At 46.2% G+C, this 27,930-nt stretch overlaps 3 protein-coding genes across 4 annotated transcripts; all 3 read left to right on the top strand.

Annotated features, from left to right (window-relative positions):
• Window positions 1–429: 429 nt before the first annotated feature.
• On the top strand, window positions 430–14,431 carry LOC114152316 (solute carrier family 45 member 3). The gene is made up of 6 exons (XM_028030165.1): window positions 430–624; window positions 6,680–6,969; window positions 10,548–10,738; window positions 10,809–11,466; window positions 12,105–12,370; window positions 12,472–14,431. Exons 2-6 carry the CDS (start codon window positions 6,738–6,740, stop codon window positions 12,853–12,855), a joined length of 1,731 nt encoding a protein of 576 aa, XP_027885966.1. The 5' UTR covers window positions 430–624; window positions 6,680–6,737; the 3' UTR covers window positions 12,856–14,431.
• Window positions 14,432–17,071: 2,640 nt separating this feature from the next.
• LOC114152389 (fibroblast growth factor 6-like) lies at window positions 17,072–25,190 on the top strand. The gene is made up of 3 exons (XM_028030279.1): window positions 17,072–18,770; window positions 19,183–19,286; window positions 21,773–25,190. The coding sequence occupies exons 1-3, from the start codon at window positions 18,455–18,457 to the stop codon at window positions 21,947–21,949; spliced, it is 597 nt and encodes a 198-aa protein (XP_027886080.1). The 5' UTR covers window positions 17,072–18,454; the 3' UTR covers window positions 21,950–25,190.
• A 1,152-nt stretch (window positions 25,191–26,342) lies between these two features.
• Window positions 26,343–27,814, top strand: LOC114152372 (uncharacterized). Of its 2 annotated transcripts, none has more exons than XM_028030261.1 (3): window positions 26,343–26,654; window positions 26,952–27,055; window positions 27,139–27,814. In XM_028030261.1, the coding sequence occupies exons 1-3, from the start codon at window positions 26,489–26,491 to the stop codon at window positions 27,511–27,513; spliced, it is 645 nt and encodes a 214-aa protein (XP_027886062.1). In that variant the 5' UTR covers window positions 26,343–26,488; the 3' UTR covers window positions 27,514–27,814. The 2 variants fall into 2 exon arrangements, with proteins under 2 accessions (XP_027886062.1, XP_027886068.1); XM_028030267.1 differs by having other exon boundaries at window positions 26,458–26,829.
• Window positions 27,815–27,930: the final 116 nt, after the last annotated feature.

Raw genomic sequence — 27,930 nt, forward strand, 5'->3', positions numbered from 1 at the left:
AGACAGAAACGTTCAAAGTTATAATTATAAATTAAAATCGTATTATCATAACATATTAGGCTCCTTTTTTAATTATTTCATTTCTAAAAATAGCAACATCTGCCTGGTTGATCTGGATTATGTTACAGCACGAGTAAACCAGGTTCTGGTGGTATTTACTTGTTTGCATTCATATCTGTAATTTTCTATCAGCTTTTTGTTACCACTTCCGGTTGGGGGGCCACATTTTTTTTTGGCTTACAAAAGAAAAGCTTGTGGACGGCGGTTGTAAGATCATTTAACATTTACTGCTGTGCCTCTTGTTTAATGTGGAAAAATAGGGTTTCTTACACATATGTAAAATCACGGACGCATCTGCTTAACAGTTTGTTTATTAATCAGCGAATAAAGCGTTGTTTAATTTTTGTGGCCTTATTTTGAAAATCCACGCCGGATATCGCTTTCCACAGCAGCAGTAGCTTGGCGGCTGTTGTCACAGCTGGGTACTTGGCTCGCTGGAAGTTGAGCAACAGCCGTCTGGAGCGAGCGAGTCGCGGCGTGGATTTCCAGGAGCCCCGCAGAATCCACGGAGAAGGTTCGGCTCAGGAAAGTCCATCACCACGGTTCCGAATCCCATCTGTGAAGGTACCGGTCTCATTTAAACCCCGGGCTGTTCGGTGTTCGGTACTTTCTAACTTAACCGTTAGTGTTGAAACTTGTTCATTGAGTCTTTTTCCAACCATCCGCCGCCTTCAAACCGCAGGCTACAGATTCATCATTTAACCCATATATGGTCGCTCGGTGCCGTCCTTCCTTCTTCTCCTTTAAACCCGGTTCGACTGAGACCCGCAGTAGACGTGAGGGATCGCGGTGGAGCCTGCGGCTAAAAGGTGAGCGGTTAGCCCGCTTCCAGCCGCAGCGTGGTGCTTTCTGAAAGTTTGTCCGCTCGGCGGCGCCGAACACCGGGCTCCGTGCTCGCTGACGCCTCTGAGTGCCATGATGGCAGAAAGTGATCCGAACCGGACCAGGGGAAAGGTTCTTGTCTGTGTGGCGGGTCGCCGTAGCCCGCTGTTTGACACATGGAGATCTGGGAGGTCGTGGAGAGGAGACCCCCGTGGAAAGTTACAAACTCCTCTAGGACTGAAAGTGCTGCTGTTTCGATGAACAGACCCACCATCCTGTTGGTACTGAACCGGACCGGCAGAACATTTATGATTGTTAGAGTATTTCACCAAAAAAAAGCAAGTGTGAAGCTTTGAATCGATACCGAGAGCAGGTCTGAAGGAGGTCAGTGAGACGTTTAGTCCGTGTGAGCCATCCCCAAAATCCCTAAAAACGATCTTTGATTGGTAATTAGAATGAATATCATTTAATTAACTCACAATAACGCCTTTGTTGGGCCAAAAAGACATCAGTAAATCCAATTTAAATCTAATTTGGTATATTGAATAGATATTAAGCTCAAACGTCCAGAGGAAGCTGATGAGTCAAAGTCACCGATTCATTCTGCTGACAGAAGCTGCTCAGATATCAGCAATGACAGGTTTTTAATTGTTTTTTTATGTGAAATTAACACAAACATTACAAGTAGTTTTTTTAATGTCAAGATGTTTTAGATATTTAACCTTCTTTAATGAGTGTTTTTTCTAAGTTATTTCATTAAGAAAGTCAGCCAGAAAGTTTCTTTTCAATTCTTTTTCAGATAAAACATTATAAATGATTTGTTATTAATATTAAGAAGTGCTTATACCAGCAGCTTTTTAGGATGTAAAAGATGAAAGCATGAGCTACACATTATAAGATCGAATTTCAAGAATTAATTGATCTTCAGGTGAGTTTTTGTCAGACTTACACTTTAACAGTAATCTGTTAATAACAGTTAATAACAGCTCTGTTATTAACTAGAACAGCAAAATATAGCATTCTCAGTAGTTTTATTTTATTTATCTGCACATTTCTATCTGCAACAGCAACAGATTCAGCAGTTTCACATCTCTGCTGAAATCTGCTGTTTTCAGATCATCATCTGCTGAAAACAGAGCAGAGATTGACCCCCAAACCTCCAGGCCTTCAGCAGCCAAACTTCATGAGGGGAGAATCCTGCATATTATTACACATTATTAAACTATTATTACTCTATTATTACATCATTATTACACATTATTAAACCATTATTACTCCATTATTACATCATTATTACACATTATTAAACCATTATTACATCATTATTACACATTATTAAACCATTATTACTCTATTATTACATCATTATTACACATTTTTAAACCATTATTACTCTATTACTACATCATTATATTACTATTAAACCATTATTAAGCCATTATTACTCCAGTATAACCCAATAGCTGCCTGGCAGGCACAGGGAGCCCTCTTGCAGCCGATCCCCGGCCTGTCTGCAGTGCCGGGTCATCTGGTGCTGTCGCCTCTCCTGGGTCTGGCAGCAGAGCTCTGCAGGCTGCGTGGCGGCGGCCTAACCCTAACCCTTCCCTCTGTGATAATGACGGCAGCGGGGAGAACTCTAGTGGCAGTTTTAGCTTCACCCAGTTCACATTATGGAAAAATCTCCTATTAAGCTCATTTCTCTAGCCAGTTGGTAATCAGTTTATTGACAAAATAGTCACCAAATCCATCCTACACTGTCAAACAGGCTTATTTAAGTTTTTATTTACTATAATTACACTGCATGACCCAGCATAAACTAAGTGCTGCTGCTGCGTTTTCGGCAGTAAATTCAGATTTGTCTGGTTTAGAAAATGAAACTGAATTATTTATATTCATTTTTGTTACTTATTTTTAATATTGTATGAAATTAGCTTGAGTGGTTAAATACAAAAACTGCAGCTGAATCAATTCTTGATAGAATAATGGAGGGTTGGGTCAGTTTAGGTGTAGGTCAGTGGGGCGGTTGGGTCAGTTTAGGTGTAGGTCAGTGGGGCGGTTGGGTCAGTTTAGGTGTAGGTCAGTGGGGCGGTTGGGTCCATTCTGGGGACATTTTGCAGCTCTGTGACAACCTGGAGATTTAAAATGATTTCTTTTCAACAGGGTAGCTGAAGGAATGAAACTAAATATTAAAAATATTCATTCTTCACATCTCAACAGGACTTCAGTTTCACTTACTGTCTTGAATTTGTTTTGTTCATAACCTCTTTCTTTTCAGGGTTGATTATTAAAAATGTGCATTTAATCATCTCATTTTTCGACCCTAAAAATCATTAAGTTCAGATTTGTCTCATATTTGTTCAATAGTAGCTTCTGCCATTGGGTTTTTAGCTCATTATTGCTGTTCATTTGGTCCATTTGCTGCGGTCTGGCTGAGTAGTTTAGGCCTGGTTGGGGGTTAGGTGCCTTGCTCAGGGGCACATGGACATGTGGCAGGAGACAGCTGGAATCAAACCAGTTCCTCATGACATCATCAGTCTAACACAGAGCTTCTCAATTCCAGTCCTCAGTCCTGCTCTGCATGCTTTAGATGACGTCTGGGTCAGAAAATTAAACAAGAAGAAGCACAAGCCGTTACTGTGTGCAGGGATTTTAATGTGACAAATATTTAGTGATGAGTTGAACGCTTAACATTTTAAAAGTTTGATTTTCTTTTCTAAAATGTGAAAAATGAGATTCCAGCTTTGAACATAATGTTTCAAACAATTCAGGGGAAATCCTTTTAAACACCCAGCAAACCAGTTCAGCGTTTCTGCTGATCCACAGCGCCGTTAATAGGAAATGTGGACATTTGGCTCCTGATTCATTTCGTAATTAAACACTTTCTGGCTTAATTAATATGGTTAAGGTGGAAAAAGTGGAATTTGGGAAATAATGAAACAGATTTTATGAGGTTCTGAATGTTCCAGTAAATGTTTCCACCCAGGAAACTGAATGTTTGGGCCACTTGATTAAAACCAGGAAGGACGGATTCCTCCAGATTACATGTTTCTGTTATTCTGCTGGTGATGGATATTCATTTATATTAATTTAGTTTTCCCCAGACGTGAGGGGCCGTGGCCCCCCGGGTCCCAGCCTTGGTGCCCTGTCGTTTTAAGGACACAAAGAATAAAATCCTCATTAGTATCTATTAAACTGAGCTGCTGGTTTCTCTCCTTAACTTTAGAGATTTTACTTCCAAGTTTTGGACTTTATTGCCTCCATTAAATTAATAAGATCATGTTGTTACACATTGACCTTTATTTAGAGAAATGTCTAATTTTCCTTCATTTCTTACCATAAACTATTTCTTGCGTCCCATAAAATGAAGTAAAAACAAATATGGAGACTTGGATGACATAATAATCAGATGAAGTATTTTATAGTTTCTGCGTTTCCACGTCTAAGCAGCCGAGGATTCAGAGGCACAGCGGACCGCGCTTCAGTCCCGATGAAGGAAGGGAAAACATCAGGAACGCCGATGGACTCTTCAGTCCTGAGTGGCGGTGTAACAGCGGTGTTGGTCCTGGATCAGAACTCGGGTCTGGACCTGATGGACCAACAGAATCTCTGTGTTTAACAGGAGAAAAAATCACAAGAATCCAGATTTACTGCAACTCAGAATCAGTAAAACAAAAAATAAAATACGTTCGCTGTCTGTCGGCCTCCATTTTGTAACAATGCAGGATGTCCTGACGTTGCCATGGAGACAGTACTGGAACGTAATCAGAAAGGACCAAAACAAACGGAAACCAGAGAAATGAAAGCAATTAATTCAGATCAATTTTGGTTGAAGGAAATATTTTGAACTCATTGATGGAGCTGGACAGCAGGACAACCTGTCTGCAGACAGGGGGCGCTGTCTGCAGGACATTAGCATGTTCCTGTGGGTCCTGGTGGTCAGGCAGGTCGGTCTGCTGCAGCGCCTCCTGGTGGCTTCTCCTCCCTGGTTCCTGACCTCCAGCCTCCACTGGCTCTCTGCATGCAGCTTCTTACGGACATGCTGGGCCTGACGGGGGCGTAACCATGGCTACCAGAGCGGTCGGGCGGTCCACAGCGCTGCGCTCATGGTAACAATAGGCAGTAAAAAGCTGCAGATATGCAAAACACTGCAGCCTATCAGCCTCCGTTGAACACAGAGCTGTCCTGATGCTTTTGTCACATGGGCCAAAACTGTCAGGTCAAAGGTCACAGAGCCCCAAAAAATGCGATGTAATAAGATCTCAATGCAATAGTTGAATTGAACAGGTAGTCAGATATTTATGTGAACTATTGCAGAGCCAAAACTGCAGGTTTCTATATTAAAATATATCTGCAGATTTTTATGAAAGAAGTGGAAAAAGCGTCAAACCAGGATGGAGGCAACCACATGTTGGGAGGAGGGCAGGGGGGTAACGCTGTGGGGTAAGAGGCAGGAGACGCTCCACAGTCTGCTGGCTTTGAAGCAACCTTCTCCTCAGTGAATGATGGAGATACAGAGAGTCCAGTGAAGACAAGGTCAAAGTTCAGCCACATGACCGAGTCCATCAGGGTTCATCAGAGGTCATACCAAAGTCCCAAGCTGGAATCTTTGTATCTCAGGCTGAGGACCACCAGTCCGGGAACCAGTGGTCCGGGAACCACAGTTTGAGAAACCCTGCGGTCCGCCCATAAATCATCCTCTAACAGCAGCCATGGAGCGGCTCCTCTCGCTTCATTTCTGCTCCTGAACTGATTGTGGATAAGACTGCTAAAAGGACTTGGCCTATCCAAAGCTACGCTCGCATAAAATAGCATGTAAATACTAAACACGTAGCAGCTGATGCTAATGTTGGCGTCCACAGTCCAGATTTCTAAACGAGCTTCACGAATGATCAGAGGAACTCTGGAAAGACGAATGGATAGAAAAACACTTAACAGATTGCAACCTAACAAAACTATACGTAAATATTTTTGTTGCTGAACTTAGACTGATATTTATTCACCCCTAATATTTTAAGGTCCATGTTTGATATTTCTTTATTCTAAATAAAATCCATACTAATTATTAGAGGAGGCTGTAGAAGCTGCTGTGACCCGGTACTGTGCTAACATGTGGGATGTTCTGCCTGGTTCTCTGTAGTGGATCTCAGAACCAGAACAGATGATTAACTGTCAAGATATAAGGGTTTCTTATCAGTCAATATTGATAATTATTGACTACCGTATTTTCCGTACTATAGAGCGCAGCTCACTATAAGCTGCATCCACAAAGTTTTTTTTAAAACTGGAAACGTACATAATATAAGCCGCATGGTTCAAAGCGTGGGAAAAAAGTAGCGGCTTATAGTCCAAAAAATACGGTAGTTGTTTTTTTTATATCTGAAGTTCTGTTAAACTAGAGCCTGTTTTTTTCTGTTTTATCCAGTTTTCTCTCCACACCGTAATTTTTTATTTTTATACAGTTTTGTGGCGCGGTGACGAAACATTAAACTGCTGCTGCGCAAGTTACTCAATGTGTTGTTGCTAGGCAACTAGAGAGTGAGTTGGTTGCTAGGCAACCAGAGAGAGTGAGTGAGTTAGTTGATGCTGCCCAGCTAGCTTAGCTCGCTGAGAGAGGTTGAGCGGCTAAAGCCTTTTCTCTGCCTACATCTCCCAGAATGCTGTGCAGTGAAGTTATGGAATATTCTATCGGGCGAAATAAAACAATCGATCTGACTGACAGGTTCTGGTCCAGCCGTCCAGAACCAGAGATCTGATCTTGATATCTGAGCCTCTCTGATTTCCTTTTTCTGCTCCTCAGATCCACGATGCGGAGAAGAAGATGAGTCCTCCAGACGGTCTGGGACAACTTCCTGTCTATGCTGCTGTCCCTCCTACCCCCCGGACCTCACCCCGCCTTAGCGCCTCCCTTCGCCCAGTCCCCAGTAGGGGGTGGTAAGGCGATGTCTGGATGGCGGTCCCAGGGCCGCCTCCTGCTGCTGAACTCGCTGACCTGCGGCCTGGAGATCTGCGTGGCGGCTGGGATCACCTACGTCCCCCCGCTGCTGCTGGAGGCGGGGGTGGAGGAGCGCTACATGACCATGGTGCTGGGTGAGACTCTCAGATCGACCTCTGACCTTTCCGTTACACAGCCGCAATAAAAACACCAACAAGATTTATCAGCATGAATAAATCTGCTTAAACATTTAGACTAAAGCAACACCTTTATGTAAAAATTAGGAATCTAAAACCAAAGTCTCTGAATTTATTAATAATAAGTTATTGATGAGCAGAAATGATATCATTTAGCTCCATCAGGAGCATTTCTACTTTAGAGATCAACATCATAATAACACAAACTGTTTACAAACAGAAGTTTTATGTTCACATTTAATGCCAGTGTTTTCCTGATGAACCAATCAGTCTGTTTGTTGGGCTCTGATTGGTCAAAAAGGACTGAGATTCAGTTTTAAAAACTTCTTTTTAATCATTATTTGTTTGTCTAGAGAAGGGACAAAAAACCTGATTCTGCCGTTTTTATTCAGCAGCTGTTGCTTCAGAAACATGATGATAAAGTAAATCTGAGCGTCTCGGTCCTGATGCTGAATCTGTTAGCTGCTGATCGCTGTCATGGTAACGCAGTTTGAGGTGACGGTATTTGCCCATATTAGGGTGGTGGGCGGGGCTTCACTCAGGACTTGTTTGCTGCGCTCAGAGTAGCAGGAAGATGCAGAAGGTCCATCAGAGCTGCAGCGATCGATCCGCTCCGATCCTCACCGTTGGCTGATCGGCAATCGGCTGATACTTGGATGTGAAAGCGATTTTATTTACAATAAACAGTCTCTGTGTTCAGACGCTTTCTTTTTGGACGAGGAAACTTAAAAGTCGGGACATTTATTGGTGGTTGAAGTTCTGTTTTGTCCTCCACTGAACTCAAAGCCTGTGATTTTTTAAAAGTTCTTTATTTTGGTGACAAGCTCCAGGTAGTCTGGCCACAGTGAGGCCTAACAGACTCTTCATCGCTTGCTTTTGTTGTTTACTTTCTCACTGTGGGACCCAAACTTCAATAGAAACCATCAGCATCATAGAGTCTATGTAGGTGGTGTCCAAAGTGCGGCTCAGGGGCCATTTGTGGGCTTTGGAATGATTTTGTGTGGCCCCTGACAGCAGTTCAGGAATGGAGCCAATGCAGATGAAGACTTCCTGTAGTTTTTACAGGATGAGACTTTTTACACAGACCGCAGATAAATAAATGTAACATTTGATTATCAATGCTGCTGAATTTGATTTAATGGTTTCAGTATACATAAATAAAAATATTTTAAATTGTTTAACATTTAAATGTAAGATTTTAAGGAGCTGGCAAGTTTACTTTATAAAAGTTCAAAGAACAATATTCATAGTTAAACTGCTGTGTTACCATAGCAACAATCTGATGCTGTGAGTTTAATCTTTGACTTTAAGCTGTTTGTTCACAAATACAAATTAGTAAACTGTAATTATAACTGATTGTTTTCAGGTTGGCCAGTTAATCTACTCTCTCTCTCCCAGATTAAATCCAACCCAGAAGCTGTTAGAGGTGCTGATGGTTTTAGCAGCAAGAGGGGCCCCTAGGTCAGATTCTGCCCCAGGCCTCATGCAGCCTTGGACCGGCCCTGCAGGATGAGTTCAATCTGCTGCACTGAGCAGAGATGAGCAACAAACTGAGATTTAATTTAATGCTAATGTGGCTTTAGCAGCTCTAACATTTCTGTCTGTTGAGTTTTTAACAAGAGACACAGAAACTGTTTTGGTTGCTCCAGTTTATGGGACGAGTTTCTCAGATCTCCGCGCGGCTGGACGCATTAACTCTGTCTGACTAAGTGGACAAAACATTTGGTATGATTTGATGCATCGTGTAACCGGAAAAATAATAATAAAATAATATAAAACCAGCGTGAAGCGTGACTACGAGGCGAAAACTCCTCACCGGCTGAACCTGCATGATGAGGTTAGCGCCGGTTAGTTAACCGCTAACCAACCGGGACACACACATGAACTTTACAGGGCAGACAGCGCCACACGCTGGGCAGCGAGTTGAGATGGAAAAGCCGTGCAAATTTCTTTGTCTACAATTATAAATCATTCTCACCTCTCGCTCAACGCTCCTCTGAAAGCCACTACAAGTTATTCCTAAGGTTCACGTAGAGCTGCACAACCAGAGCTAACACGGTGGGTTTACACTCCTAACTTGATCAAAAACTCTGGAAAGAATCATAATTCCTCACAGGGGGTAAATATCCATACAGGTCAGCCTGAGTCCAGTTAGAGTGAAAGGAGGAGCGCGATCCGCGCTGAGGTAAACTTTAGAGATGAAGCAGCAGCAGCGCGGGAGGCGCCAGCGGAGTGAATGGTCCTGCTTTAAATGCATAAACTATAAAACTATGTTCTATACACATATCTTTTAGGAATTAATCCGGTCCGCCACTGAAACACTCACAGCAATAGAGACGTTTGCAATACAGATTTTAAAAACAGAAAAACAAATTGTGTTTTTAATTTTTTTTTATTATAGTTATTATTATTATTTTACTAAAAACATAAATAGGGGCTAAATCATGGCGGGCCGCCAGCCTTGTATTGCACCAGGGGAAACCCTGACTACTGTTATCGTCCTGTTGCTGTCCAGCTCTTCCTCCAGCTTCTTCAAACGAACTCATCACTTCCCTCTGTGCTGCTCTCACATCTCCAACCTCAATCCAAACCTCCAGAGTTTTTTCTAGAACATTTCTGAGATTAATCTGAATATTTCTGTGGTTTTTGGAATAAATTCACTGGATTATTTTTTGTTTTTCATCTACTATGGCCCTAATACTGAGCAGTAGGATAGCCAGTAGGATTTACTGTTCTTTTCTTTTCTTTCCCCCTAGTGGACGATGGCGGGATACCAGGCGATCCCAGAACAGGCTTACTAGCTGATTGCTGATTATAACGCTTGTATGGTGGTTTCTAACTAGCCAGATTCAGATTCAGGCACACATGGAGAAGAAGCAGCTAGCGTCAGGCTGGTGTCCTTCTGTAGCAGCAGCCGACATGACGGCAGAACGGAGGAACGGAGGAACGGCGGCTGGCCTGAATGGATCCTCTGCTTGCAGATGTTCTGCAGGGAGAGCAGAACATCTCAGTGAGCTGGTTCCTACATGCTGGCGTTCTGAAGAGCTCGTGTTGAGCAGATGGAGGCTGAGAAAAGGCAGGGGCATTATGGAATATTATGTTTTTGAATGATATGCATCATTTTGATGTTCTCTGGTCCTGAATGATGGACGTTTACTGTGAAACACAGCTTTCTGCTCCGTCAGGTCGCCCTGCCTTACATCTGCCATGTCAAAGGTTCACCAGCTATTGCCAAGCGCCCCAAGTGCTCAGATAATAATCAACTACATAATTCAGAAAGTAGGTCGAGCCGTCAGTTTCACTTTGAGTTTCCTCATTTCTATCACTGCTCAGTTATGAGTTGGGCTGTCTCTTTGTGCGGACAGGTGGTTCTGTGCTGGTGTTAAAATGCATCACCTTTATTCTTCCCTGCAGGTCATTTACATTCTGACTAACAGACACTGGATCATGTTGGGAACAGTTCTGCTCAGAAACCTGATGATTTTAGCAGGGAGTCCATCCCTGTGATGCTTGTGGTTTCCCCGGTGTGTCGGCAGGTATCGGCCCGGTTCTGGGGCTGCTCTTCATCCCTCTGATCGGCTCGGCCAGCGACCAGTGCAACAGCAGCTACGGCCGCCGCCGGCCCTTCATCTGGCTGCTGTCGCTGGGCGTCCTGCTGGCGCTCTTCATCATCCCCAACGCCGACCTGCTGGCGGCCCGTCTGCCCTGGGCGGAGCGGACCCTGCAGGTGGGCGGGATCCCGTCGGCCCTGGAGCATGCTGGGAAACCGTCCTCTGACTGCTGCTGCCTTTCTCCAGGTGGGCTTCCTCATCCTGGGCGTGGGCCTGCTGGACTTCTGCGGCCAGGTGTGCTTCACGCCGCTGGAGGCGCTGCTGTCGGACCTGTACCGGGACGAGGAAGACTGCGGCCGGGCCTTCGCCATGTTCTCCTTCATGGTCAGCGTGGGCGGCTGCGTGGGCTACCTGCTGCCCGCCGTGGACTGGAGCCACAGCCCGCTGGCCGCCTACCTGGGCGGCCAGGCCGAGTGCCTCTTCTCCCTCCTCATCCTCATCTTCGTCACCAGCGTCATCGTCACCATGAAGGTGTCTGAGGAGCCGTCCCGTTCGGGGCCGGCCCGGTCCGGCCCGCGGCCGGAGCCCAGTGGCGGCGCCAGGGAGGCGGGGCGCTGCGGACTCCCTCGCTCCTGCTTCTCCCAGCTCAGGTGCAAGCTGCGGCTGCTGGGGGCGGGGCCTCTGCTTTGCCTGCTGCGCACCTGCCGCACCACCATCCCCACCATCTTCTGGAGCTACTGCCGCGTGCCGCGCGTCATCAGGCAGTTGTGTGCGGCGCAGCTCTGCGGCTGGATGGCCGTCATGTCCTTCATGCTGTTCTACACAGACTTTGTGGGGGAGGGGCTTTACGGCGGCGTCCCCAGCGCGGCGCCGGGGAGCGTGGCACGGCAGCGGTACGATGAAGGTCAGACTCTCTCTCCTCATTCTCTGATTGGCTAATGGCTCAGCAGCTATAAGCCTGCTCTGTTAGCTAGCATAGCATCCATCAGTTAGCATCAGTTGATCAGGTCCAGATCATGTCTCCTGATCCTTCCCTTCTCTGTGTTCCTACTCTTTAAATAATCCCAAAGTAATAAAGTTTATATGAATAATAGTGCTGGGACTATTAAAATGTTGTGATGGCCATGTTGGAATGACTTCCTGAAGGCGGAGTTTCAGGAAGAGTAGGAGCTTCTTAAAGAAACACAGGCCCAATTTGAAGCCGTTGGGTTAGAAAATCAAAATTATTTTAAGTTATATTTGATATGTACAGCATTTTAATAACAACTGAAGGTAACATAGTTACTGGATCTATAAAGTGATTCTGTGTGCTTGGAACATATGGGATGCTGCCCCTTTAATTACAATCTAGCTGAAGTGCAAAAATATTAATATTTATTTGTATTTTGCCTTTTTTCAGCCTCTGCTGGATGTTTTAGTGTCAACAATAGCTAGAGACCTGCTAACATTTTTAACACAAAAACCTGGCAGGCCACCTTGTAGGTTGGGTTCTGACCTGGCTCTGACCCAGGTCCGGTTCTGACCCAGTCCTCTCTGTTTCAGGCATCCGCATGGGCAGCCTGGGCCTGTTCCTGCAGTGCGCCACGTCCACCATGTTTTCTCTGGCGATGAGCCGTCTGCTGCGGCGTTTCGGTCCACGCCGCGTCTACCTGGGCAGCATGGTGAGCTTCACGCTGTCCGCCCTGGGCATCTGCCTGTCCGGCAGTGTCGTCGTGGTGACCGCCATGACCGCGCTCACCGGCTTCGCCTACGCCACGCTGCAGACCGTCCCGTACACGCTGACCTGCCACTACCACAAGGAGAAGGAGGTAAGTGTTGGCGCCCCCCAGTGCTGAGGGGAAGGTGTTGGCGCCCCCCAGTGCTGACCAGACAGTGGTGCTAACCGTTCTGTCGCTGCGTCTCGTTGCAGGTCTACTTGTCTCCGGGGAAACCCAGAACCTCGCACAGCAGCAACGGTGTGGCGGCGGGGCGGGACGCCGTCTACCTGACCCCCGCAGAGGAGGAGGGGGGGGTCCAGAACCACAAACCGCCTCTCCACAGGCAGGACGGATCTGAATACTTTCCCCTCCAGCAGGGCGAGGCTGGCGGCGAGCGGCGTGGCGTGGGGCTGGACTTCGCCATCTTGGACAGCACCTTCCTCCTGTCGCAGGTCATCCCCACGCTCTTCATGGGCGTCGTCGTCCAGCTGGCCGGATCCGTCACCGCCTACATCGCTAGCTCCGCCCTCTTCGGCGCTGTCGCCATCTACCTGTCGACCCGCATCGTCTTCGACCAGAAGGACCTCCAGAGCTGAGGCAGTCAGGTCCTGCTTTACCCACAATGCCTTAGGGGGTGGGAGGCGTCCTGAGGTAGAACCGGCAGCAACACCATCCACTTGAATAATCTCCAGGTTCCATCTGGACCATTTAGAACCGTTCTGCTTTGGTTCTGATCCATTTGGTTCTTAAGGTCTCCACTGAGTCCAGATCCTGATATTTATCCATAAACATGAAGTTCTGACCCGTTAAGGCCCGGAAAGGCAAAGTATTAGCACCTGTTTCTGTTTTGTCCTCCGTTTTCAGGCTGCGTTAGGGTTAAGGGTCAAACACGTTGATGCAGTTATAAATATTAATATTTGATGAATATTGGTCATTCATTGGCTGAAAAAATATGAAAATTAGATTTTAAAGCAAAATCTCGTTTTATTAAAAGGAACATCTACCAGTCTGAAAAATCCCACCAAGGTGGAGAGGCTGGGGGCGTGGCCAGGTCTGACAGAGGGGGAAGACCAAGTCAGCGCTAGCGCTAATGCTAACGCTAACTTAACCATTTAGCGGCATTTCAGACCATCTGGAGACGTTTCTGTTCCGGATCGTCTCCTCCAGAAGTTCTGCCGATTTCCAGACCCTGAAGGAGCAAAGCAGCCCAGGCCATCATACTGCCACCACCGTGTCTGACTGTAGTTCCAGACGCAGACATGAAGTTGGTGTTACTGGAGTTTCGGCCTACTTCCTGCTGCCAGGCGGTTCTGGACTCTGGGGATTGGAGAGATTTCTCGGCTTGTTTGACCGTTAGTTTGATCTGCAGCGTTTAATGCGACAGGAAAGTGGAGTGAATATTTCCTCCAGCTCCAGGTCAGGTGAGCCTCTCTCTGTTCACTGCTGGTGGATCTGCTGTGGAACCAGTTCAAACTGGTCCAGAGTACTGGTAGCATGCACACACTGACCTCTGCCATGCTTAGTTTCCTGCGTTGCCCTGGTTACAGTTTGCATCTCACTGCATATCCAGACGATAACGCAGGACTTGTTGGGCTTGTTGCAGAGAAGTGCATGGATACCGTCTCCATAGCAACCGTCCCTGAAAAGACCAAAAACAGAGGCTGAACCCAGAGCCGGATGGACTTGTGTGTGTGTGTGTGTGTGTGTGTGTGTGGTAAGAAGCCCCCACAGCCCTCATTAGCGCCACCTTGAGGTGAAACTCAGGACTCTGTTGCCGTGGCAGCAGTCAGGAGGAAGGTGGCTGAAGAAGTGCCTGCTCTTTATTAAACATGTAAATATGGATTTATTTATTCTGCTGAAACGAACAGATTTCTGGGCTGAAAGCTTTTCTGTGAAAGATAAATTATTTATATAGAAAACAACTTTAAAGCTAATTTATTTCATAAACATCTCACAACCTCTGGCGATATGAAGTCAGTTTTATTATCCGTCATGTTTTCATCCTTCTTTACCTCTGAATGTCCCACCGGGTCGATGGAAACCAAATATCCTGTTTGAAACTAAACACAAATCTGATATTTTTGATATGAATTCATTTTGCTCCTCTTTATACTCTGTAACAGCTGTTACCAAACAGATTTTATAAAGAATAATAAAAACGTTTATCATCCACTTATGTCTCCTGTCTGAAGATCATTTAAGAAAAAATAATACAAAAGTTGGTTTATTTCAGTGATTCACTTCCCACGCTCTTTCACAAAAACCCAGATTTCAGTCTCTTTGAAAACATCAGATTAATAAAAATTATTTCAATCCGGACATGTTTTGTTATTCCACTGATATGAGCGACGTCACATTCCTGCTGTTGGAGCTTCTCTGAGTTTCCTTAACCAAATATTTTCTGTATTTGATTGTTTTTTTTAAACACCAAAATCTGGAGGCCGTCCATAATTTTGAAAGTTACGATTTCCACCCCTAACTTTGGCAGCCGCACAGATATTTTCAGCTTTATGCACAGAGTACATAGCAGAGGCAAGCAAAATCAATCAATCAATCAATAAATTGCTTCTAAATCTGACCTCTGACATGACAGCGCGCAGCGTTACTGACAGGAAATCAGGAAAAACTTTGGCTTACGTGGCGCGTTGAGCAAAAATCCATCCAGAACAAACAAGAGAAAACTGTCGATCTATTCAGACGCAGCGCTGCGCGATCCGGGATCCATCATCCAGGATCATTTGCTGCTGAAGAGACAACATGGAGCTGAAGGAGGAGAAGTTACTCTGTGGACTGTAATGGTGAAAGGAAGCAGGAAAATCATCACTAAAATAGTGAATCTAATCAGAGGGAATTCAGGTCGTTCAGACCAGCAGGTGAGTCGGTTTCATTTCACATTAGTCTGTTTTTATCCCTGCAGAGTAAAAGTTAAATGTTCATCCGCTTGATGTGTGACGGGATCTGGATTAACTGAATGTTAATAAGACCAAAGAAATGAAACGCAACAGAATATCTCAGTGTTATCTAAAAATGGAAGGGTAAAAATAAAATGAAGATTCTTTTCACAGTCAAAATGATGGTGAACTAAACCCTAAAAATATGGTCACAATTTAGACACTTTAATATGACAAACTTCTCTGTCTGCAGTCCCATGTGTGACAACCAGGTTTTCCTGCCATCCATATCAGATCCTGTTTTGTCCCAAGAAAGCAGCTTCAAGTAAATTTAGTGACCTTTATTTTCACTACCTTTGATGTTTATTCCTCTAAATTTAGTTTACAGCTCCTCCCTGTTCCAATATCTCCAGATTCGTGACTTTGTTCGTAACATCAGTCTTTGCTTTCCCAATGGACATTATTTTGCAAACTGCGGAGTTCTCGTCTCAAAAATGTATAATACACTGCCTGGCCAAAAAAAAGTCGCCACCTGGATTTAACTAAGCAAATAGGTACAAGCCTCCTATTGGATAAGTACTGCATAGGCGATTATCTTTCAGCTGGCAACAAGTTATTTAACCCCAGCTGATGCAATGAGTAACTCCTCATTTCTTAAACAACCATGGCAAAAGACACATCCTGTGGTCGTGGAAAAGACGTTAGTCTGTTTAAGAAGGGTCAAATCATTGGCATGCATCAAGCAGAGAAAACATCTAAGGAGATTGCAGAAACTACTAGAATTGGGTTAAGAACTGTCCAACGCATCATTAAAAACTGGAAGGATGGTGGTGAACCATCGTCTTCCAGGAAGAAATGTGGTCGGAAAAAAATCCTGAATGATCGTGATCGGCGATTACTTAAACGTTTGGTCAAATCAAATCGAAGAAAAACAACAGCAGAACTCAGGAGTATGTTTAATTGTGAACGCAAAAGCATTTCCACACGCACAATGCGAAGGGAACTCAAGGGGTTGGGATTGAACAGCTGTGTAGCCGTAAGAAAAGCTCTAATCAGTAAGGCTAACCAGAAAAAAAGGCTTCAGTTTGCTAGGGAGCATAAAGATTGGACTCTGGAGGAATGGAAGAGGGTCATGTGGTCTGATGAGTCCAGATTTACCCTGTTCCAGAGTGATGGGCGCATCAGGGTAAGAAGAGAGGCAGGTGAAGTGATGCACCCATCATGCCTAGTGCCTACTGTACAAGCCTGTGGGGGCAGTGCTATGATCTGGGGTTGCTGCAGTTGGTCAGGTCTAGGTTCAGCAACATTGTGGCCCAAAGAATGAGGTCAGCTGACTACCTGAATATACTGAATGACCAGGTTATTCCATCAATGGATTTTGTCTTCCCAAATGGAACGGGCATATTCCAAGATGACAATGCCAGGATTCATGGGGCTCACATTGTGAAAGAGTGGTTCAGGGAGCATGAGACATCTTTTTCACACATGGATTGGCCACCACAGAGTCCAGACCTTAACCCCATTGAGAATCTTTGAGATGTGCTGGAGAAGGCTTTGCACAGTGGTCAGACTCTCCCATCATCAATACAAGATCTTGGTGAAAGATTAATGCAACACTGGATGGAAATAAATCTTGTGACACTGCAGAAGCTTATTGAAACAATGCCACAGCGAATGCAGGCTGTAATCAAAGCTAAAGGCGGTCCAACAAAATATTAGAGAGTGTGACCATTTTTTGGTGGCGACTTTTATTTTGGCCAGGCAGTGTAGCATCTCATCACTAAATACAGTAAAGCTCAATGAGATCAGAGCAGAATGGTCAGAAGAACTTGGAATACACATTTCTGATGAGACTTGGAATCCGCTGTGTGCCTGCGGCTCGGTTCGGTTCGGACCGGACCGGACCGGACAGGACCGGACCGGACCGGACCGGGCCGGACCTGCCATTGATTGTGACTGTCAACCTGTGTAGTTTTAAATATGTCCTGACTCAGTTCGGTTCCGTTGCTTGTTTGAATGTTTGTCCACCTTTATGGTCTATCAGCTGTATAATTATTGTTGTGGTGTTTATTGTGAGCTGTTCTTCTTTTTTCTGTTGTATTTTTCTACTTTTATTTTCTTGTTTCTGTTGTTCGGAGTAGAGAAGGAGGGAAAATGTTTTCTGTGTCACTGAGTTCAGCGACCTGATGATGGAGGATTAAAAGAAAAATGACGGTCAAAAAAAGTCTAGTGCCTTTTTTAGTGTCTCTGCTCCAGTTACTAAATTAATTGACTATTATTTCAATAATCAATTAATCGTTTCATTTCTAATTAAATTATACAAATAATGGAGCATTTTGGACTTAATTAAACCGGAAATGGCGCCATCTGCTGGAGATGTGGAGGAAGTGTTGCAGGTACCGGGCCTCCCCCCGCCCCCGCCTGTTGCCTGTTACATGGAGAAGCAGGTTCTCCTCCTGGTTCTTCTGCTGCTTTTCCTCCTGAGCTGAGAAATGTCTGGATGAACACCGGATCTGATTGGGCCGCTCTGGTTCCGGCTGTCTTGGGGGACTTGTACCCCCGCCCCTCCCCCAACACCACCTGACCTCTCCGGCGCACCTGACGCGTCGATTCATGCAGAAAACCTTTATTTTATTTTATTTTATATTATTTTATGTTTTCAGGGAAAAGTTGCGGAGCTGCGCGGCTGAGGATCACCAGAGCGCCGTCATTGCTCTCCGGTGACAGCCGGCCTGTTTTTACTCCTTCACTCTAAATAAGGAAGCTGCCGGACGGACACATGACCGCCCGTCCGGCCCAATTTGGGAGCCGCAGCGCCCCACCACGACCCAGGCCGCTGACCGCCGCTAATCTGGCGCAGACTGCCGCCATGTCAGCCCGGGATGCGGGAGCCCGGCCCGGGTAGAACCAGAACCAGGGCTGCTCGGTGACTCGACAGGCGGCCCGGAGGATCGGCGGAACCAGAACCGAGCCGCAGACCGTCGGAGCCAGCGAGAGAAAGAGAGAAAGAGAGAAAGAGAGAAAGAGAGAAAGAGAGAGAGAGAGAGAGAGAGCGGCGCGCAGAGGAGCTGCGAACCATGGTAATCACCACCAGCGGCGGCAGCAGCAGCAGCAGCATCTCCATCAGCTCCGCGCCCTCCGCCGTCTCGTCTTCTCCCGACCCCCGGGGCTCCGGAGCCCCGCTCCGCCGCTCGCCAGCCAGCCAGCCGCCGCCGCCGCAGCCGCAGCCATGCCGGAGCAGAGACACCGGGCGCGCTATTTTTAGGCTCATTAATTTGGAGCACGTGGCCCCGAGGCGAACCGGATGTCCGCTGCGCAAAGGTTCCTCGGCAGAATGTCCTGCTGGACGCCGACCGCGGCGCTGCTCCTGGGCGTCCTGCTGGGAGCCGCGACGGGGGCGCCAGCGCCGGACGCGGCTCCGCTGGACCGGCGCTGGGAGACGCTGTTCTCCCGCTCCGTGCTGTGGGTCTCCGGGGAGAAACCGGAGCTCAGCTGGGAGACTGACTACCTGCTGGGCATCCAGCGGGTCCGGAGGCTCTACTGCAACGTGGGGATCGGGTTCCACCTGCAGGTCCTCCCCGACGGCTGCATCAGCGGGGCGCACAGCGAGGACCCGTACAGTGAGTGCCTCCTCCGGGCTGAAGCGGGGAGGCAGGAGGCTGGAGCGGAGCAGGTGGCCCCTCGCTGGCCCCCGTTAACATGCATGAGTGACCTCTGCTCTTCACTGGGAGAATTACATTTCTTCTGAATATGATGCTATTAAAAACAAGCATCATCAGCCCATCTTCATCCTCCTCCTCCTCAGCCATGTCATGAATGTATGGACGCTCCTAGACCCAACTTATTTTTACGCAGCCATGGCGCGCCCCCATGCATCGCAGTGCATGCGCTGATGCATCTGCTGCTGTTCCTGCCTGATGCAGCGCAGCATGCGGAACAAAGGCCCCGCACGCTGCGCGGCTCCCAGCGGGGTTCCCAGCGGGACGGCGTGTCCTCTGTGTCCGCTCTAACACGCTCTCTGTCCCGCTGCAGGTCTGATCCAAATCTCCACGGTGGAGCGCGGCGTGGTGAGCCTGTTCGGGCTGCGCAGCGGGCGCTTCGTGGCCATGAACAGCCGCGGCAGGCTGTACGGGACGGTAGGTGAACCCGCAGCTCCGCCAGCTCAGAAAGGTCTATTTAAAGGCCGCTGATGAGGCTAGCAGGTGCAGCTTGGGAATCCCCCTGGGGCCCGTTAAAGCCTCGGCGCTAATTTCACAGGGAACTGGCCGTTCTGGGCCCGGGGTGGGGTGGGCGGTGGTGGTACCTGCAGAAGTCTTCACACTGGATCGCATTTCACTGATCAGAACAGAAACATCCTGCATGCTTCTCAACACGATCTAAAAAGTGTGGTGGGCGTTTGTCTTCAGCCCTCCTCACTCGATGGAGCAGGTCCGGTTCTGGTTCCGGTTCTGTAGAGGTCAGGGAGGAGGTTCTGGTTCTGGCTCAGTTCAGAGCAGGGTTCGGTTCTGCAACAACAGAACGTGAACTCACGTTTAAAGATGGAAAGAATAAAACCGGAAACAGCCAGATGTAAAAATGGACGAGTGACGTCACAAGAGGCGGTTCAGTCAGCAGCCAGAGTGAAGGAATATTATTAATATTATTAATGTTAAAATTATTAATATAATGATGATGCCGATCAGAGGTTTCCATGGAAACGGATATTTATGATCATTTTAAAATGAGATTTAGCATCAGAAGCAGAGAGAAATTAGAATATCTTTAGACATTATTAGTGTAATAAATAAATAATAAAAGTATGTTGTGTTGCAACATTTATTTGTTTTATTATTTGATATTTAATGCTTTTATTTACTCTTGATTTTCAAGGTTTGGATATCTGAAAGATCGCTTGATCCCAATATAGGTTCTGATGTGTTGTTATTGTTCTGTTGAAATTAATCTACAAATAATCCGTAATTAATCTGCAGTTCTTTAATCTGAACCAAACTGGAATTATTTCTGAAAAGTACAGAATTATGAGGTTTTACAGAAACGTTACTGTAGATTTAACATGTGATCATATAATAACAGGAACGGCCCTGATGGAGCGGCTCGGGTCCAGGAACCAGGCGGGTCAGAGGAGAGCAGAACTCAAGCACAGCATGGTGGTGGCAGCATCATGCTGTGGGAGGGTGAATCAGGACAAACCTGGAAGAAAACCTGCAGAAGAGCTGAGAGTGGGGTCAAAGTTCAGCTTCCAGCAGGACGACCAGAGCAGACAGATCAGAGCTGATTCATGGGTTAGAGTGGCCTAGTCAAAGTCCAGATCTGACTCCACCGGAGAATCTGCAAAGTTGTGAAGATGGACAAACCCAGAGGAATCTGAATATAAATACACACCACACTTTTCAGACGGGTTTGGTATGAAAAATCATAAATCAGGGTGTGAATACTTTTGCAGGAAGATTTTTCTGCAAACTGAATCCAAGCAACACATTAGAGGTTTCAGCTTGTTATTAATAATAACAATAATAATATTAGTGCAGACAGGAGCAGCTGGTGGGTGGGGGGCGTGTCCAGAGGACGGACAGGAATGTCCCGGGGTGTGTGTGTGAGTGTGTGTGAGTGTGTGAGAATGCGGCTGCTCATCCGACTCTGAGTGATGAAGCGTCGGCTCGTGAGCAGCCTGAGCATCTGATAAGTGATTGGACTAGGCCACATGCTCGCTCAGCGCTGCAGAGGATTTCTGCTCTGTCTCAGTGACATGAGAGAGGAAATGAAAATATTAGGGTATTTAAATTTATTTATTGTTACGGCCATTAAAACCAGATGGGAACTGGTTTGGAGGTGAAACTGAAAGTTCAAGTTTCATTTGATGTTTAGTGGAGATGATAAAGAAAAATGATGGAGTCAAGAAAACTGCCTAAAACCGCTTTTAGTGTCTCTGCTCCACTTAACATGAATCAATTACTAAATTAGTTGACAATTATTGTCAACTAATTGCACAGTAGGTAGAACTGTTGCTTTGCAGCAAGAAGGTCCTGGGTTCGATTCCCGGAGTCTGCATGTTCTCCCTGTGGGTGGTGGGTTCTGTCCGGTTCTCCGACTTCCTCCCAAATGTCATTTTTTCCATTTTCTCCAATGTTTTGTTCCACAAGAGCTTCAATAAATATCAGTAATTATCAGTAAATATCAGTAAATACCAATATCCATCTGTTTTCTAACACCCTTGACCCTGGTGGGTCAGGAGGAGCTGCTGCCTCTCTAGAGAACATTTCGGGCGAGAGGCGGGGTCACCTGGACAGGTCACCTGGACAGGTCACCTGGACAGGTCGCCTGGACAGGTCACCTGGACAGGTCACCTGGACAGGTCGCCAGTCTGTCACAATAAATACCAATAATTATCAGTAATTATCAGTAAATGAGGAATGCTGTTTCTGTCTGCTGGGTTTTCTTGGATAAAAAAACTTTTTAAACTAATTTGAATAATTAATTGCGCGTGCTGCACTGGCTGATAAGGAGGATCAATGATAATATCTATAACTGAGCTGAAATGGTTTCCGTGCTGCAGAAAGACATTTTGATCTTGAACATGGCGGCTGTGAGGTCTGATCTCTGCCTCGCCTTCCTGTCCCTGCAGACCGTCTTCCATGATGAGTGTAAGTTCAGGGAGAGTCTTCTGGCCAACAACTACAACGCCTACGAGTCTGCGGCGCACCGCGGCTGCTTCATAGCGCTCAGCAAACATGGCCGCGTCAAGAGGGGCAACAGGGCCACCACCGCCATGACAGTCACCCACTTCTTGCCCCGGATATGAGGCAGGACACAGAGAGGGCAGAAAGCGGCAATAACAAACTGATTTGCACATGTGGATTATTATTATCCCAGGTGAGAAACACCTGGACAGGCCTGAAAACCTGGACCGGACTGCAGCAGGAGGAGCGGGTTGATGTTTACTACCGGCTGTGCGATGCTTCAGCACCTTCATCATGAGGAAGAGGAGGGAGAGGACTTCCTCCTGGGGGTCGGTGGGTTACTTTAGGGACAGGCCTTCCTGTTCCTGTTTCTGTGTCAGGAGGAGCTGAGCCCCCCCGCATACCAGAAATGCTGATCTGGAGTCAGAAATAGCAGCGACCCCGGCGTCATGCCACCCTGAGCCAGAGCCCAATTCCTGGAGGGTCTGACGTTCCTGAGGATCCACGACTGGGCTTTTATTTTGAAGTGTTCAGGTTACTGACAGTAGATTATTGAGGTTCTTCATAATTCATCCTGATTTATTTATTATTACTAATAATGTTGTTGCTGTTATTATGTGGTAGCAGCAAATGATTAATCCCGGATTATTAATCCCAGATTATTAATCCCAGGGTTTTCAGCTCAATCTGCTGGTTTGGTTTTAATATTCACATTTTTTCATGCAGCATAATTTACTTGAATTTAGAGCAGAAGGAGCCCAGCAGGGGGCGCTGCCCCTCCTGGCACCTGTCCACCTCGCTGTGACCTTTGACCCCCAGCTCTGCACCTGTTTCTGCTGGTGCAAAAGTATTCACTCCTCTACGTTTCTCCTGATCCATCAGGAAAACTCCAGAGTTCTGGTTCCGACCCGATCGCTGGCTGTACCAAACGTTCAGTTCTGCTCTGATTTCAACGACCTGAAACATTTTGATGGAGAAAACAAAATCTGAAGGGGGTTGAAAACTTTTCCACAGCATTCTGGCTGGTTTACAGGAAGTGATGTCACAAAGGGGTTTGGTAGCAGAGAGGAGTTCAGACCCGGTTCTGGTTCTGTTGTAGCAGTTGGTCCAGTAAACTGGATCCGGTTCTTCCAGCCAGGTGATGAGGACAGAGACACCAGGTCGTCATGGAGACGATCCTGAATGACCTTTAGGCCTGAGCAGACACATCACCTGTAGCTTTTTAAACTTTATCTCCAAATGAAGGTGCAGCACTTTTCTATTTATTGTTCTTATTTTCGCTCACTGCAGGAGGTGAGGTGGTCGTTCTTCCTCCTAACTTTCTCTAAACAGCTGACAGCAGCTTCTGTCAGTTTGTTATTCGCGGCTCAGAGGAATCTGTCGGCAGCTTTGGGTTTGTTTCAGAGTGAAAGTCTGGAGAACACTGATGAGAAACAGAGAAAAAAAAACATCTTCAAGATGCATCTGAGTGAGCCAGAGGTCAGCTAGAAGTCAGCTGCCAGATGGAGGTCAGCCAGAGGTCAGCTGGAGGTCAGCTAGAAGTCAGCTGGAGGTCAGCCAGAGGTCAGCTGGACCTCCAGCTGAACACCTGTCTTTCATTTTTCACATTGTTTTCATGCACCTTTGACATCAGTGGGTTTACCAGAGAGACTCTAGCTAAAGGCTTTCCAGCTGGCTTCTGCAGCTAGAAGTCAGCTGGAGGTCAGCCAGAGGTCAGCTAGAAGTCAGCTGGAGGTCAGCCAGAGGTCAGCTGGAGGTCAGCCAGAGGTCAGAGTTGTGTAGCTGGTCCAGCTGCAGCCTGTTTGTTTCAGCTTCCTGCGCTCAGCTCCTGGTTCTTCCTCCTGTTTTTAATACCTCACCTTCTGCCTTAGTTCTGATTGTAGAAATGATTGTAAATTAGTTTGAAAACGGATTTCTCCAGTCGTTTGTTTCTGAAATATAAGTGAGAAAAATACTATATAACAAATAGTTTTCCTTTTATTTTTGTACGTCTGTGCTGTGCACAGCAGTCACTTGTATTCCTGAGATGAAAATAAAAATTGTTTTGTAAAATCTTTTCCACTGAATTTCTTCCAGGTTTTGTTTCGGTTCAGTAATTTTTGGATCTGAGGAGAAAGTAACGGTGAGTGTGGAGCGCCCTCCGCTGGTCAGAGGATGGAAGCGCATTGTTCAGCTTACAGTAAAAATGTAAAGTAGTTCCGAAGTTTTCATGATTTTTTGTAATACTCTGATAACAAATGTTATAAATGTTATGGAGTTTAAGTTGCTCAGCTCTCTGATTGGATGTCAGACTCACCGTGACCTTTTGCAGGTGAACTTTGACATGAACAGGTGTGATGCAGAGAAGTGCATGGCCTGTCGCTCTAAACTCGCATATTGATGAGAAAACGGACTGAAATATGACCGAAGAGGAAACTTTGAAAGATATTCCTAACATTATCATGTTTCCTAGCCATGTAAGCCATAAAACGGTGGATTTTATGTCGCAGATGAATTGAAACAAATCCGGTTTTGACACCTTTAATGAGACACGAGTCCAATATTTTACAGTCAGTGTCTGATGAACATGTTCTCCGTTTTTTCTTTTAACACCACAATAGCTTAACGGATGAGGAAACAGAGGTGCAGAACATTTAATATCACCATTTAATAACTGTCCAGTGTATTAATACAGGAGGGGATGCATTTTGATTTGAGCCTGCCAATGTCTGCATCCCGTCTATTGTGCTGCTGATATGGAGCCTCTTCAGAGAAGAAGAGTGGTTCTGTAGAAAATGTCATAAACACATTTACCATCCAACATCTTCACCCTGCAGGGCATGTTTGACCTTCTGCATTCATTATGTCACAGCAGCAAGCGGTACCGCCAGCACCGGGTCAGGACACAGACTTACTACACATATTTACATGCACAAGCGTATATACATAATGTCTGTATATGTTTTATTCATGTTTTTCAGCTTCAGAGATCCATCAGCAGTGAATCCGTCTGTCCTTAAACACATTTCTGTCTTTAAAAAACCTTCAGAACTAAAACTGGAGATATTTTACTGTAGACAGTCAAAAAATTACACATTAATAACAGTCTTTGCCTCCTCATGTCGCATAATCTGAATCAATGTCAGGGAATAATTCAAACTTTTTAAGATTTCCTAAATCTCAGTTATTCTTCATAGCTGAACCCGGTGCTACACCGTTAGCACTGTAGCTAATATTAGCTGGTATTTGGCCGGTGGACATAAATACAGTTTAGTAATATTCTATTCACAAAATATAAACACTAATATGTCCATCTTACTTGTGACACGTTATCCCCCGAGATCTCACGACAATAGTTCGTCGATATGAACAAAAATATCCGGCGGTGCCGAGGCTCCTGCTGCTGATCCGGCTTAGCCAAGTAGGAGAGACGACCGCTCCAAGATGGCCGCCGTGTTTCCTGCGCCAGAGCAGCCAGTGCGGGGTTTACTCTTATTATGTCTATGCAATCAGCCAGTTCTAGGAGCGGTACCGAGACGCACCGGAACCGGAACCGCCTGGCTGACCCTACCCTGCCTGATGGAACGTGACCAGTTCCGTTTCTAAAGTTACACGGTCAAAAATGAACTTCAGTAATTTGGGTTCATTGTCTTACCATGACTTTAAAAATATCAGTTACAAAGTAAATACATTATTAGCAAGCTAAATGTTTAGCCTGATAATTAAATATTCAAATCTGAGCAAACTATTTAGCTTGCTAATCAAACATTAACCTTAAACTAAATATTTAGTTACAAAACTAAATATTTATCCTGGTGGTCCATCTTGTCTCCTTGTCCAGATGATGGATTGGATTTTATTTAGAGGTGTCAGACTAAAGGGGATCGAATAGATGCACATTTCTTATTTTTAATTAGGAAGTAAAAGTTGAAAATGATATTTTTGTGTTCTGGTTCGTCCTCCCAGAATGAAATGAACGAAATAAACTAAACTAAAGAAAAGTGTTGAGAGGTGTGAATATTTCTGCCAGGTTTTGTATTTGATCCTTTTGGGAAACATAATTCACTGGGGATTAAACTTTGTCAGGATCATTTTACAACACGAAGCTGTGGAGTTTAGCTGTGAGAGTCAAAGTGTTTTCTAGCTGCGATGAGGTCAGCAGGTCACCGAAAGACGGCGGCGTGAGAAAATGAGTTACAGCTCATTCTCCGTTACGCAGCGGAAGTGTGTACAGTTAATTAATAAGCAGGGGGTGAATCATTGATGCTGTGACTCAGCATGGCGCGATGGTTCTGGATGTTCCTCTGGGTCGACCCCGCCGCCACAACAAACAGGTTCTGGTTCTGACCCGGCTCCTTCCAGAGAAGCATCATTAGAGCAGAATCTCTTTAAGTTTCAACTCATTTCATGCTATAATGAATTAATCTCATTTTAATGCAGAAAAGTCCAAATAAATGCTGTAAAATGTTGATATTTTCAGTGTATAAATGCAGAGAGAGGCTGGCGGTGCGGCGGGCGGCCACAGCTGCAGCAGCTGCAGCAGGGCAGAGAGGCTCTGAGGTATTTTGGTAAATCAGTTAGCAGGTTTATTGACCCTCTGTTTAAATAAGCCTGTTGGACTTTCTCCTCCTGCAGAAGCTGCCCTCTCACCATCCAGAACATTGGAGCTTCGGAGAGGAACCATGCAGCTGACTCCCCTCACACTCTTCCTGATTGTGTTGCATGTTTGTGGCAGAGCGGAGAGCAGAGCGAGGCTGCGGCGGCCGCAGGCGGGCGGCGCGGAGGCCGCGGCCCCCGCCGGTCCGGGACTCCTCCGCCTGGATCTGAGACCGAACGCTCCTCACCTGGGTGAGTCTGCTCCTGACTCCACCATCGTCTTCATCGCTGCCAGGATCCCAAACGGCTCCCAGCGGATCCAAACTGAAGCGTCTTCAGGATTCACAACATTTTACTCCCCAAAATGTTCAGTTTTCCTGCAATATGTTTGGAAAGACAAACAGATTTTTCACAATTTCAGACAAACGTAATCTTTCTGAAGGAATTTCAGATCCTGTTGATTATTTTCATGACTTCTAAACAAACAATATTCCTGGTAATTACAAGTTATTTTTCTGAATTATTTGCTGTTGTTGAATCATTTTTCAGTCATTCTGCCGGTAGCTGCAGCACCCGACAGCTGGGTGCTGATCTTTGACTTGAGACGGAGACGCTTCCTGTGTGTGGACATAAAGGGACAACTCTACAAGTCTGTGAGTATCTTCCAGTTCCACCTTAACAGATCCACCTTAACAGAGCAGATCTCAGTAACCGTGTCTGTTTGTCTCCATGACAGAGACAGAAGGACAGAGGACACTCTCTCTTCCGACATATTTGGTTCAGGCGGGCTGAGCGCCATGACCCGTTTTCCTCTGTGAGCAGGAACTGGTTGGTCAAACCGGGGGTTGGTGGGCCAGGAGCGGTCCGGGGGGCGCCACCAGACGGTCGGTCAGTGAAGAGGCAGAGGAGGAGCGAGGAGGTGAACCCGTCCGATCCTCTGAGGACAGAATCCCATCCGTCTCCTCCTGTGAAGGATGTGGAGCCGAACCAGGCGGGCGCCGTTTCCAAGGAAACCATCACTTCCTGTGACGACCCGCTGCGGGTGCTGAGGCCCAACGGACACGGCAGTCCCGTCAAAACGAACATCGCAGAGCGAGCAGAGCAGGAGTGACGTCTTGCAGCTGCTGGTTCTCAGGAAGCAACAGGGAGAAAGTCTGACGCTGCAGAGCAACGGGCAACACGCAGAGACCAAGTGGGACCAGCTTCCTGTCTGCGGCGCCGGCCTGCTGCGCTCCAATCAGACGCTCTCTGAGGTCTCATCTGATCACTGAGGCTCCAGCGCCTCTGTTTGAACAGCAGATGAGGGATAAGCTGCTCCTGCTGACCTTTAACCTCTTTTGTCTGTTAAATTTTAAACCTTGAGCCAGATGAGGCAACACTTTCTTCACATATGTTCAAAAACTCTAAATATTTTTGAACATAATATGTTCAAAAATATGTGAACATATCTTTCTGAAATGCTAAGAAAGAGACATGAACGATAGAACAGAAAACAGAAATGATCCGGTGCTGGACACCAACAGTTTCA

The sequence above is a fragment of the Xiphophorus couchianus genome, chromosome 2 (assembly GCF_001444195.1).
Source record: "Xiphophorus couchianus chromosome 2, X_couchianus-1.0, whole genome shotgun sequence".
Classification (NCBI taxonomy): Eukaryota; Metazoa; Chordata; class Actinopteri; order Cyprinodontiformes; family Poeciliidae; genus Xiphophorus; species Xiphophorus couchianus.

What these genes read in the sequence shown, in the direction of transcription:
- LOC114152316 (XM_028030165.1), top strand. Translation starts at nt 6,738, where the DNA reads ATGCTGCTGTCCCTCCTACCCCCCGGACCTCACCCCGCCTTAGCGCCT. An exon ending in GGGCGGAGCGGACCCTGCAG is followed by an intron (nt 10,739 to 10,808) that starts GTGGGCGGGATC and finishes GCCTTTCTCCAG; the next exon opens with GTGGGCTTCCTCATCCTGGG. An exon ending in ACGGCAGCGGTACGATGAAG is followed by an intron (nt 11,467 to 12,104) that starts GTCAGACTCTCT and finishes TCTCTGTTTCAG; the next exon opens with GCATCCGCATGGGCAGCCTG.
- LOC114152389 (XM_028030279.1), top strand. Translation starts at nt 18,455, where the DNA reads ATGTCCGCTGCGCAAAGGTTCCTCGGCAGAATGTCCTGCTGGACGCCG. An exon ending in GCACAGCGAGGACCCGTACA is followed by an intron (nt 18,771 to 19,182) that starts GTGAGTGCCTCC and finishes GTCCCGCTGCAG; the next exon opens with GTCTGATCCAAATCTCCACG. An exon ending in GCGGCAGGCTGTACGGGACG is followed by an intron (nt 19,287 to 21,772) that starts GTAGGTGAACCC and finishes CTGTCCCTGCAG; the next exon opens with ACCGTCTTCCATGATGAGTG.
- LOC114152372 (XM_028030261.1), top strand. Translation starts at nt 26,489, where the DNA reads ATGCAGCTGACTCCCCTCACACTCTTCCTGATTGTGTTGCATGTTTGT. An exon ending in ACCGAACGCTCCTCACCTGG is followed by an intron (nt 26,655 to 26,951) that starts GTGAGTCTGCTC and finishes ATCATTTTTCAG; the next exon opens with TCATTCTGCCGGTAGCTGCA. An exon ending in AGGGACAACTCTACAAGTCT is followed by an intron (nt 27,056 to 27,138) that starts GTGAGTATCTTC and finishes TCTCCATGACAG; the next exon opens with AGACAGAAGGACAGAGGACA.